The sequence below is a fragment of the Lithobates pipiens genome, unplaced genomic scaffold (genome assembly GCF_037356315.1).
Source record: "Lithobates pipiens isolate NorthernLeopardFrog02 unplaced genomic scaffold, aLitPip1_a1.2 Scaffold_18, whole genome shotgun sequence".
In the NCBI taxonomy this organism is placed as follows: Eukaryota; Metazoa; Chordata; class Amphibia; order Anura; family Ranidae; genus Lithobates; species Lithobates pipiens.
In genome coordinates this window covers 186,690,790-186,704,023 of record NW_027507758.1, presented here as the reverse complement: position 1 = coordinate 186,704,023, position 13,234 = coordinate 186,690,790, and the positions used below count along the sequence as shown (strand labels likewise).

Here is a 13,234-nt window from a genome sequence, read left to right as displayed (position 1 = left end):
GTCATTTGTGGGGGTTTTGTGCCATCTTGGCATTTTATGGCCTTCAAAACTGTAATAGGTAGTGAGGAGTGAAGTCAAATATTTACGCCCTTAGAAAACCTGAAGGCGGTTCTTGGCTTTCGGGGCCCCGTACGCGGCTAGGCTCCCAAAAAATCCCACACGTGTGGTATCCCCGTACTCAGGAGAAGCAGCAGAATTTATTTTGGGGTGTCATTTCACATATGCCCATAGCATGTGTGAGCAATATATCATTTAGTGACAACTTTGTGTAAAAAAAAAAAAAAAAAAAAAATATTCGATGGGCTCAACATGCCACTTATCAATTTCCTTAGGGGGTCTACTTTCCAAAATGGGGTCATTTGGGGGGGTTTTGTACTGCCCTGCCATTTTAGCACCTCAAGAACTGAGATAGGCAGTCGTAAACTAAAAGCTGCGTAAATTCCAGAAAACGTACCTTAGTTTGTAGATGTGACAACTTTTGCGCAAACCAATAAATATACAGTTATTGACTTTTTTTTTACCAAAGACATGTGGCTGAATACATTTTGGCCTAAATGTATGACTAAAATTGAATTTATTGGATTTTTCTAATAACAAAAAGTAGAAAATATCATTTTTTTTCAAAATTTGCGGTCTTTTTCCATTTATATCGCAAAAAATAAAAATCGCAGAGGCAATCAAATACCATCAAAAGAAAGCTCTATTTGTGGGAAGAAAAGGACGCAAATTTTGTTTGGGTACAACATTGCATGACCGCGCAATTACCAGTTAAAGCAGCGCAGTGCCAAATTGTAAAAAGACCTCTGGTCATTTACCAGCAAAATGGTCCGGTCTGAAAGTGGTTAAAATAGAGATGCGAGTATATACAGAAGCTACTGCATAACACTGGTCTGGTATGTAGCATCAAACAGCTATTCAACTTTACATAAACAGCTAAATACACTGTTGAAAAACAACTGAGCAGTTTTACCTACCAAATTATGTGTAATTTTGTTTAGCTAATCCTTTTATCCAGGTACCTGAGCCAAACAACCTAGCCATGTCCTACCCTCTACACTACAACTGAGCAATACAGATTGGTCTAGAACTTGCCCCAGCACATCAATTGACAGTGAGGCAACAGTAAAACACTGCTGTGTCAGTTTGCAATGTTAGGTGGACAGTATTGTGCAATGCCAGGCTTTAGGCTCGGTTCACACAGGGGCGACTTGTCCAGGCGACTTCGCCGCCTGACAAGTCGCCCCCGTTCTGTACGACGGAATCGTTCTAATAGGAGCGACTCGAGTCGCTCCGACTTAGAAAAAAGGTTCCTGTACTACTTTTGCGGCGACTTCGGGCGACTTGCATTGACTTCTATACAGAAGTCGTTTTGCAAGTCGCCGCTGAGGTCGCGGCGCTGCAAGTCGTGCCGCGTCCTGTGTGAACCGAGCCTTAGAGGGATGACAAAGAAAATCTATGGAAATAAATATCAGAGTTCAGAGAAGAGGCCCACGGAACCTTCAAGATTTGAAGACTGTGTAAAAGAAATGGGCCAAAATCCCACCTGAGCAATGCACGTGACTAGTTTCTCCATACAGGCAGTGTCTTGAAGCAATTATTGCCAACAAAGGATTTTGTACGACGTATTAAATACATTTCAGTTAGCGTATTTAATACTTTTTCCCAGTGTCATTCTATTTTATTACACAACTTAATTTCTGAACTTAGGCATCTCTAATTCACGAACCAGTTCGGATCTTGGTCCTCTTCCCCAGGCCAATTTATACTCACCTGAGACAGACACCAGTGCTCTTGGTCTGGGAAATCAGACAACTCCTGTCTGTGAGAGCAAGAGGGTGTTAAAAGCTAACAAGTTTTATATGTGGAAGCTGACAAGCTGTAGGCTTGCTCAGCCTGTTAGGGCCTGTATTTTGTTTTGCTATTATTTTTCTTGTTTGTTTTCTAAGACTCTGTACAGCACCTGTATATAGACTTGTAAAAATCACAAATAAACACTGCACTGTTTTGTCACTACCTTCATGGATTTAGTATCTGTGCCTGAGAGACTGCTTATCCCAGGGAGGTACCTGCTACCTGTTTTAGGGAACAAGACAGTGTGTCTGGAATTGTAACTTCAGGGACCAGAGGGGACTCAGTACTCCCAGGAGCTACAGGTGCAAAATTTGCAGCTAATACCAGCCTATCCTTCCAGGACTTTAACAGGTTCACATGGTATATTTTCTCAGGCTTTCTTCTATCAGATTGATATACCTTGTAATTCACCTCTGCAACTCTTTCAACTACTTCAAAGGGACCCTGTCACTAAGCCAAGAACTTGCTTTCAACAGTGGGAACCAAGACCAGCACCCTGTCACCAGATGAGAAAACACAGAGTCGAGCCCCCCCCCCCAGTTGTATATTCTTTGTTGGGCTTCTTGGGCCTTAACTAAGTGTCCCTTTCCCATGGGCATTAACTCTGAAATTCTGTCCTGCATCTGAGCAATATGCTTAATTACATTTTTGTGGGGTGTCTGTTCCCCCTCCCAGGTTTCCTTGGGTATGTCTAAGCCCTTGTACACAAGGTCTGAGATTGAGACGGAATGTTTCCTATCGGACCGTTTTGTCTGATATTCCGACTGTGTGTGGTCTGCATCGGACTGTTTCCGTCGGTATATATGACGGACCAAGTTTTCCAACTTGCCGGTATTTTTTTCCGACAAAATGCTCCTATCGGACATACTCCGATCATGTGTAGCCTACTCCGATGGACAAAGTGCCACGCATGCTCAGATCAAATTCCTAGACCAAAGCTATTGGCTACTAGCCGGAATGTAGTCCCGTCGTAACGAAATAATGTCATCACGTTATGTACAATCGGATTTTCTGACAACTTAGTCCGACCGTGTGTATGCAACATCACTTCCAGACCTCTTCCGGAATTAATCCGTCGGAATTACTCCGACTGATTTGGTTGTTGGAATCTCCGACCGTGTGTACAAGGGCTAAGAGTCCCTGAGGGTGTCTCCCATACAGCAATGGAGAGTACCCCGTAGAGGACTGGGGAACCTCCCTGCTGGCAAATATCAAGTACAGAAGCAAAAAGTCCCAGTTTTTACCATCCTTGTCAACAACCTTTTTCAACACACTCTAATGTTTTATTAAAGCGTTCTACCAAGCCATCAGTTTGAGGTGGGTACACAGAGGTTTGCAACTGTGTCACCTTAAACTATTTGCACAACTCTCTATACAAACTAGTAACTCGTGACACGAATGGGGTGCCTTGGCCAATAAGGACCCCAACATGACTGAACATCATAAACAACTCCTTGGCAATGTTTCTAGCAGATGTGTTGCGTAAAGTGACTGCCTCGGGGTAACAGCCTAGTCCATAATCACAAGAATGTGCTGATGGTGCCAGGCAGATGACCCACAAGGTCCATGGCATTCCTCTCATAGGGAACTTAAATAATGGGTAATGGCACTAAAGGATTTTGAAAGTGAGGCAGGGGTGCTGACATTTGACATACAGGGCAGGATTGACAATAATTCTCAAAGTCCTTCTGAACCCCAGGCCAGTAAAACCTGCGTAACACTCTTTCAGTGGTTTTTGCAACACACAAATGGCCTCCCAGCAAGTGTCTATGAGCAAGTTATATTACCACCCTTCTGCATGGTTTAGGGACCACTAACTGTTCAACAATTTCATCATTCTTTTTATAAACTCAATACAGTAAATCCTGCTACTGAAATTTGGAAAACAGAACCTGTCCCCTATTTCAACAGGTGCACCATTAACCATTACTACATTTTCCCAGGCCCTGGCAAGGGTATGGTCTTTTCTCTGCTCAGAATATAAGTTTTTATGGGGCACATTAAGATCAGTAAACTCTAAGGTAGCCTCATTGTCAGCAGAATGCTGTCCAGTTTCACTGGTTGTGGGGACTTTCTCCGTCTCCCCCAGTTCTCCTGTCATAACAGAGAAAGGAAAACCTGGGAAATCCTGAGAGGAGCCACCTGAACCCAAATTGTCTGTGCAGGCTAGGGATTCTGGCTCTGCCTCTAAAAACTTAGCTACTGTGACCGAGGTTGGACGATCCCAGAGTTCCCAAAAATTGGGGAAATCCCTGCCAATTATGGCCTCATGCACTAATAACTATGTTTAACTAAAATTATTACAATTGTTTCCAAGCTGGTTAGTTGGTCTACCCCAAGGAAGCCCTAGCCAATAAATTATTTAAAGTGAAAGTAAACCTGGATATTAGCTTAAAGTCTGACAGTGCTGGTGGGGCTCAAGACCTTAACCCCTTCATGGACAGATGCACAGCGGCCACATAATCTATTGTGACTGTAATCAATATAATCAAAAAGCTCTACATTGGAGGCCTACCACAAAGCAATCTGCCATCTAAATTTTTTTTTTATAAAAGAGGTATACACTGAGCTAAATTTGCGCAGCCTACATGCTCTACTTCAGGAGTGAGAGTGTACCATCAATTACTGTACAGAATGTCAGAAATGAGGGTCCATTGTTTATTACTCAATTCAATAAAGGGATCACACCCATTAGAAGAATCAAACATTGGGCAGTACTGAGGAATAATCCCAAATTGGGTCTTGTGCTGCCTGTTTTTTTCAGAGAGATAGAAATTTAAAGAATCTAACCACTTCCAACAACGTGGTAAACTCACGTTATAAAGAACCAAAAAATATACCAATTTTTCTTTCCATAAATGGCATGTTGTTATAAGAAACTCAAATGCTTTAGTTGCCAATTGGCTCCTCATGGCCTGAAAACCTTCTGTGGATCTAAAGGCTGGAGCAACAATATTAGTTTCTTACCATCTCTTCCTCCTACTATATATGGTATATTGCCTCACCAACCCCCATGAGTACCACAGAGTAGGTGAACACAGACAGAGTACTGGACAAGGGTCTCCCAAATATAATGTAGCAAGGCAATATTCTGTCTACCATAAGGACCCAGCATCACTGCAGGTTTTTGCAATTCAATCGTTCGCTCATTCCATACCCAAAGGGAAGCATTATAGGAAGATATGTGCCTAGGAAATGTTCTGGATCTTGCAACTGGATAGTCTCCCCCTGCAAGGCCTAAACAAAGAACTGTACACATAATTTCTTAACCATCCATTACACCAAGATAACTAAAGATAATTTGTGGGCCATCTTCCTTCCTTCCGAGGCCTATTCTAATGGGACCTTAATGTTCTGATATAGGGTCATTTCATTTATCTGTTTATCCAATTTTTCGATCGTTTCTTATAGTTAGAATATAGGGAGCCACCACTTTTACTATATTTCATCACTCTGCAAATGGTGCCAAACTAAGGTTAGGTTTTCTATTCATATATTGTTCAAATATATTGACCACATTCATTCTTCATCAGTTATTTACTTTGTTATACATATAGCCATATGAGATCTATACTCATTTTTAGCAAACTTATTATATTGATCTCCATTTACATTTATTACATGCTTTAAATAATCTTATCTATAATAACAATTTAGGATACAGTCTATATTATGTTATGTTGGACATTCATGTATTCCTTGTGATATTGGTAATGCATTGCCATTTGGGACACTTTACAGTCTCTCCATTGTCTTTCCACCATTAATCCATTTATCAATCTAATTTCTTGTGATATCTGTAATGCATTAGCACTATGGATATATACAGTATATTTTCTACATTCAATTTCTAGGTTTAGTATCCATTCTGAGCCCATCAGTTTACACAGCATGCTTGGATTAATTTTACTATGCATTGCTGGTTTTGATATGAGGTCTAGAGTTATAATCATGTACACCAATAGATTTATTTATTTTGCTTATTTAGTAATAATAGATTGTTTTATAGAACACTTTTTTACCTTAGTACATTATCTCAATTAGTTAATGCACATACCTGGTGTTTTATTATATTTCTTTCTTCTGCCTTTGAGTGTAATTTATTTATCTATTTACACATACATTATATTACCAAAAGTATTGAGATGCCTGCCTTTACATGCATATGAACTTTAATGCCATCTGTTTTCATTCATAGGGTTCAATATTGAGTTGGCCCACCCTTTGCAGCTATAAAAGCTTCAACTTCTGGGAAGGCTGTGCACAAGGGTTAGGAGTGTGTCTATGGGAATATTTGACCATTCTTCTAGAAGCGCATTTGTGAGGTCAGGCACTGATGTGGACAAGAAAGCCTGACCCACAGTCTACGCTCGAATTCATCCCAAAGGTGTTCTATCGGGTTGAGACCAGGACTCTGTGAAGGCCAGTCAAGTTTCCTTCACCCCAAACTCACTTATACATGTCTTTGTGGACCTTTTTTTATGCACTTCAAAATCATTTGGTGAAGGGGAGATTATGGTGTGGGGTTGTTTTTGGGAGTTGGGCTTGGTCCCTTAGTTCCAGTGAAGGGAACTCTAAAGGCGTAAACATACCAAGACATTTTGGACAAATTTCATGCTCCCAAACTTGTGGGAACAGTTTGGGGATGGGCCTTTCCTGTTCCAACATGACTGTGCACCAGTCATGTCCCTGAGTGTAATGTGTGACTTGAGTCAGGACTAGATACCCACGGTACAACAATTTATTAGTTTCAAGGGCAAGAACATTCTAGGAGCACAATTTATTTGCTTTAGGGATTTATCACTGTTGTGACTCCATGGTAATGCTGAGATCTGATTCCCATTTCTGCATGCAGGCATGACAGGGTGGTGAGGAGCCAGCAATAAGTTGGAAGTACAAGGAGATCAAGCCTAGAAATAGTGCTGATCCTTACAATGACTTTTGAACGTAGACTTCATGAAGTCTAACTTGTAAGTAGCAAAAATGGAAGTAGCATTTTTTTTATTCACTTGCAAAGTATGAAAAGATATAGCATCATGGGATGTCAGGACGCAACACATGCCAGTCAATTTTACATCTATCCGATATTGAAATGCATGGGGCTTTTCCCATCCTGACAGAAAGCGGGATTACGTAAAAAGGACGTTAAAGGCAAATGGAAGGACTGAAGTGCTCCAGATTATTTAATGTTGTCCCATTTAGATGGCGAATATTAAGCGATGGCGTTCCACAGGGAGAATTTATTGTGTGGAAGAAGCCATAGGAGGATATTAAATTCGTACAGTCCGCCAATTGGAGGGATACCAAAAGGGGTACTTCAGCTATAGCATGATATTTGGTAATTGGGCTGCATGATAATACTTCTGGAGATGTGGAACCCCCAGACTGCATCAAGGCCGACTCATGATAGAGGGTTTGTTCAGCTACTTGTGGTCTTCGGTGGTGCCAAATCAATTTTAGAAGCTGTTTAGAAGATGTTGTTGAAGTTCCCATAGGAAGGGAGTTGGGATCCTAATGGAAACAAGTACAGGAGTTTCGGCTGCAGGCAATCCAAGATAATGGCTGGTCCTTCCAAGCAGCTAGTAAAGTTTTAAGTTTACTAAGGGGAACACCTATATTATGTCTCTTTGGTGAAGCCTGCCAATGAACTTCCTTACTTTGAAATCTCTGCTTTTAATGATTAAAGAGATGACCTAAAAAATAGATCAATTATATGCTAGGGATATGAATGTGAAAATTTCACATCATTATCTTATACTCTGAAAGGGTTTTAATACAGAGGAGAGGGTTTTCTATTGCTCGTCCTGGGTAAGCAATAAATGAGGATGTTGAAAGCTGCCCACAAAAAAAATGGGATGGAATTTCTTGTGCAAGGATGTGTTCCTGCATTTTATAATCTGTGCCAAACATTGAAGATGCATTACAGATATACATTCTTGTGCTTGGAAGTGTTCCTCTAAGAAAGTGTATGTCAAGGGTACTTTAAATTGAGTAAAGATTGCTGACTTGGGTTGTGACTTGACCTTATGAACATGTTTTGTCTGCTCAGTACTATGGCCTTCTCACTATTCTGCAGAATATCCGATGACTTTGCTTTTGGATTCAGCTTTTTTTTGGTGTTCATGATCTAATATTACCAATAAGGAATGGGGCCTCTAAAAGGTGACCACCACATGAGCTTCTTTAATATACAAGCAGAGATTTGGTAACATATTTCCTTTGTATCAATTTAGCAAAAAAAAGTAACTTGTAGGGTATATGCAGCACAAAGTTGCAAATAGCAACACAAATATTTGACTTCTAAAATAAAAAATCCATTTTGGATTACAGTCTAACAATAAATGTATCCATTCTTGTTTCCGCATTCATATATCCTTAAAAGTAGTAATAGTAGAAAGTCTCACCTATGCAGTATGGACAACACTGACCCTTCCTCAAGACTGGCCTTGCACAGGTAGCAGGTGGACAGGTTTCTGTATAGCAGCTTATCTTTCCATCCATACAGACACAGCTTGTGCAAACATTGGGTTTCCAAGACTCTGCTGCCAGGAAAATGTCTCCCTCCTCATTTTTGCAGTAGCTGGGAAGGCTCTCATTGCTGGGCACTGAGGGCTGTAAAGATTCATCTGGAAGAGTGAATGTAAACATTTAGTGGCAGGAAGTGTCAGCTCAGATCTCCTGAACTGGGCAAAGGAAATGGATATCAGGTACAAAGTGTATTTTCCGTTGGCACTATCTATTGCCGGTCTACTGCCTCTCCAACACAGGTTAGTTTAAAAGGTGGAAAATGCATTTGAACGTTCCATTTTAAAAAGGCACACTTAAAAATGACCTTCCCATCCAAAACAAAGACAGCTCTGAGAACATGAATTGCTGTGTGGTTAATTCAGAAATGCCTTGCAATAATTCAGCCTCTTACTGGCTTTCCACTAGGTTACTATATAGGAACACTTATTTTCAAATATTTATGTAGAAATGAAAAGGTCTTGGTCAAAATAATAGTTTCCATAACACACTTATTATGCCATACTCTTTTTAAAGATTATTAGAAAAAAAAGAAGCTATTTACCAGCCAATAAAAGCAGTTTTCGGTAAAGTGTGGAGTGTAAAAAACACACAAGAATTTCAGATGTCACTGGTGAGATTTTTCACTCTAGTCTTCCTGCTTTTTTTTCTACATTGTCACCAAGTGTCGCCCCTACTGTATTCTCCATAATGTAACATACAGTGCCTTACAAAAGTATTCATACCCCTTGAAATTTTCCAAATTTTGTCATGTTACAAAAAAAACGTAAATGTATTTTATTGAGATTTTATGTAATAAACCAACACAAAGTAGCACATAATTGTGAAGTCAAAGAAAAATGATAAATGGTTTTTCAAATAAATATCTGAAAAGTTTTGTGTGCCTTTGTATTCAGCCCCCTTTACTCTGATACCCCTAATTAAAATCTAGTGGAACCGATTGCCTTCAGACGTCACCTAATTTGTAAATAGAGTCCATCTGTGTGAAATTTAACATCAGTATGAATACAGCTGTTCTGTGAAGCCCTCAGAGGTTTGTTAAAGAACCTTGGTGAACAAACTGCATCATGAAGGCCAAGGAACACACCAGACAGGTCAGGGATAAAGTTGTAAAGAAATTTAAAGCAGGGTTAGGTTATAAAAAAATATCCCAAGCTTTAAACATCTTATGGAGCACTGTATCATCCGAATGTATCATCCGAAAATGGAAAGAGTATGGCAAAACTGCAAACCTACCAAGACCTGGCCATCCATCTAAACTGACAGGCCAGGCAAGGAAAGCATTAATCAGAAAAGCAGCCAAAAAGCCATTGGTGACTCTGAAGGAGCTTCAGAGATGCACACCTCAGGTGGGAGAATCTGTCCACGGGACAACTATTAGTCGTACACTCTACAAATCTGGCCTTTATGGAAGGGTGGCAAGAAGAAAGCCATTGTTGAAAGAAAGCCATAAAAAGTCCCATTTTCAGTTTACGAGAAACCATGCGGGGACACAGCAAACATGTGGAAGAAGGTGCTCTCGTCAGATGAGACTAAAATTGAACTTTTTGGCCTAAAAGCAAAAGCTATGTGTGGCTGAAACACCGCACATCACCCTAAACACACCATCTCCACTGTAAAACATGGTGTTGGCGGCATCATGCTGTGAGGATGCTTTTCCTCAGCAGGTACAGGAAAGATAGTCAGAGTTGATGGGAAGATGGATGGAGCCAAATACAGGGCAGTCTTAAAAGAAAACCTGTTAGAGTCTGCCAAAAGACTTGAGGCTGGGGCAAAGGTTTTATCATTTCATTTCCACTTCACAATTATGTGTCACTTTGTGTTCGTCTATCACATAAAATCCTAATACATTTATATGTTTTTTATTCTTTTAAAAGACTGGGCCTTATATTGCTACTATTGCCCTTCATCCTGCCATTTGGAGCTGGATGTGTGTGGTTATTGGCATTATTATATACTGTACAAAAACCCAAAACATTCTACAATGGATTGCTGCTATTGTCCATTTATTTTTGCCCAATTAAATAAGCATTTTTTATAACAAAGTTCTGACTGCAAACAGTATTTGAAATAAAATTTATTTTAAAAGAAAACAAAGGTTTAGATTAGAAACAAGGAATATAATTTTAGCATGCTAGGTAGGGTTTCACCCATTGAATTGTAAGGCAAGCCTGTCCTCTCTTTGAGCTAGTACTAGATAGGTATGCTGGATGATTGTACTGTCTAGCAGGGGAGCTAGCACTCAGAAGTAAGAACTTCTTGCCCCATTTCATATATGCGCTAACAATTTTTTCCTGTATACCAGTAAACTCAATTACGGTCTGACAATGCCTTTTTTTTTATTCTATAAATGTAAATTGTTGTACGTTGTATTAGCAATTGCACAATAACTTGCAGTATACATATGATTTTGCAGTATCGTAGCAGTTACTTAAATATTTCTCTTTACAGTAAAATTTTACAATATGTAAACTTACCATCATTAAACATATAAGGTATTGATGTATTTTCATTGGTAATTGCAGCATAAATTTGTAAACCTTAAGTACCAAACTGTACAGCTGTTTTGTTTTAAGGAACAACATATTTGCTACTGAATATTTATTAGGTCTCCAACAAAAGATGTTAGTGTGTAAAAAAATGTATACTTCTTTATGCTGTTGATGTATCAGACTGTGTAAATCAAGAACATTGTAAATTTGGTGTAATTTCTTGAAGACCTACAGAACATCAGCATCTGTTTCTTCATGTAACCTTTGGCTGTGATCAGAAAAACAGAGTGATACACCAGAAACTGTGCAGAAGAATGCAATGGAGGAAGATGTACTGCTTATGGACAAAAGTTAATGACTGTCTCAAAACAGTTTGCACACATACTTTAAGTTATACATATGTATAGCTGCTGGCTTCTGAGAAGCATCTCTAAACAGATCACATTAAATAATTCTATACTATTTCTATTGTGCAGATTTAGTTATAATTTATACACCAGTCACAGCACATTTGCTCTTATTCCAGAGATAAGGAAGCTCAGAACAAAGCACTGCAGAAGGACTATAACAGATATTTTCTGTGCTTTTAGATACAAGACAGTGCACTCTGAACTATATTGTATTAACACCGTAATATTATAACATACAAATTAATTTTTATTTTCTTATTACCCTACTTCATAAGATAAGCCTTGTCCAAACTTGAGAATGTGTATTAAAACAAAGGTAAATCAAAAATCATGTCTTCATCTGCATCTGTGCTTGGCCATTCACAAAATGCAGCTTGTGATGACACTGTGTTTAGTGAACGGCCAAGCATTGACACGACCCAAGCACTCATGTGTATCATATATATAATGATTTTGGTGGAGAAAGAAGTATGGCAAAAAGCTTTATATACCTGGGGAGACTGAAAGCAACCTTTTTAAACTGTGTGAAAACTCAAAATTTAACATTTTTTGCATTTTCAAATCTGCAGCTTTTATTAAAATAATACTCAGACCCCTGACATAAAGGTTATTGTGCAAGCATTTTCCGTTATAAGAGTGACAATTCCCATTTATGCTCCTGCATTGCCACCTTGTCAAATACGCTTCCAATGGGGATTACAGTTGGTCATGTCAATATACACTACGCAGACAGAGTACTTGTAACTATTAAGAAAACCCGCCCTGAAATATGTTATGTGGACTTTGTTGGGAAAAAAAAGCATTTAAGCAGGAAGTGACTTTAAAAGGCTACAGGATCAGCAGCATAACCAGTTAATTTCCGTAAGATTTACTGCCCTTCATGACCAGGCTATGTTTTGCAATACAGCACTGCTTTACTTTAATGGCTCGTTTACACTAAAATGATTAGTTTACAGTCCTGTTTACATCTTGCTTTTGTGTTGCTTTAAAAATTATAAAGTCAATTTAATGGTACTTTAAATCATCTTCAAAGCCCCATAGAAGTCTATGACAAAGCTCGCTTGAAGAACCTGCAGCTTTTGAAGAGGCTTTAATTCAGCTTTAGCTTTGCTTTGTTTTGGAGGTATTGCAGGTATGAAATATCAACACACAGGGCAGGGCTTTAAAAAAGAACCACGAAGCATCATCGAAGCACCACCGAAGCATCTTTTAAGCACCACTGAAGCACCATTGAAGCATCACCAAAGCATTGCAGATGCATCAAAAACACATGCTGAAGCGGTAGGTGCTTCACTGTGTGTTGAAGTCAAAGCAAGTGTAAATGAGTCCTAACTGACAATTGCGCAGTCATGTAACTCTGTCCATATATGGAATGTATGTAATTTTTTACTCCCACAAATAGAGCTTTCTTTTGGTGTTATCTGATCACCACTGGGTTTTTTATGCTATAAACAAAAAAAATAAATAAAAAAACCACAACAATATTTTTTACTTTCTGGTATGAAACATATCCAATGAAAAAAAAATTAAATTTCTTAATAAATTTAGGCCAATATGCTACATATTTTTGGTAAAAAATCCAAATAAGCATATATTGCTTGGTTTGGGCAAAAGTTATATTAGCATCTAGAAACTTTTGTTTATTTAAATTCTTATTGTTTTGACAGTTTTTCTTTATACTAGTAATAGTGGCAATCAATCACTTATAGTGGGACTGCAATATTGCGGCTGACAATCTGACACTTTGTGGGAACCAGTGACACTAATATACTGTAGTGATGACACTAGCTGGGAAGAGGTTAAACATCTAGGGTGTCTTTGGGGGGGGGGGGAGGGGGGAATATGTGCCTAACCTGTGTTTATGTGTACACATGTGTGTGATGTTTTAAGTGATGTGCTGGATTTTATTTCCAGTTTTGCAGGGAAACAAAATACAGCACTTTCCTGCTGACAGAA

The 13,234-nt window shown here is 39.0% G+C and overlaps 1 protein-coding gene across 1 annotated transcript in view; it reads right to left on the bottom strand.

The window, feature by feature from the left end:
• Positions 1-13,234, bottom strand: part of CRIM1 (cysteine rich transmembrane BMP regulator 1) — a 1,166,729-nt gene that overhangs the window by 70,773 nt on the left and 1,082,722 nt on the right. Inside the window, exon 13 of the mRNA XM_077486443.1 lies at positions 8,256-8,477. Within this exon, the coding sequence (XP_077342569.1) occupies positions 8,256-8,477 (222 nt within the window). The remainder of the gene's footprint in view (positions 1-8,255; positions 8,478-13,234) is intronic.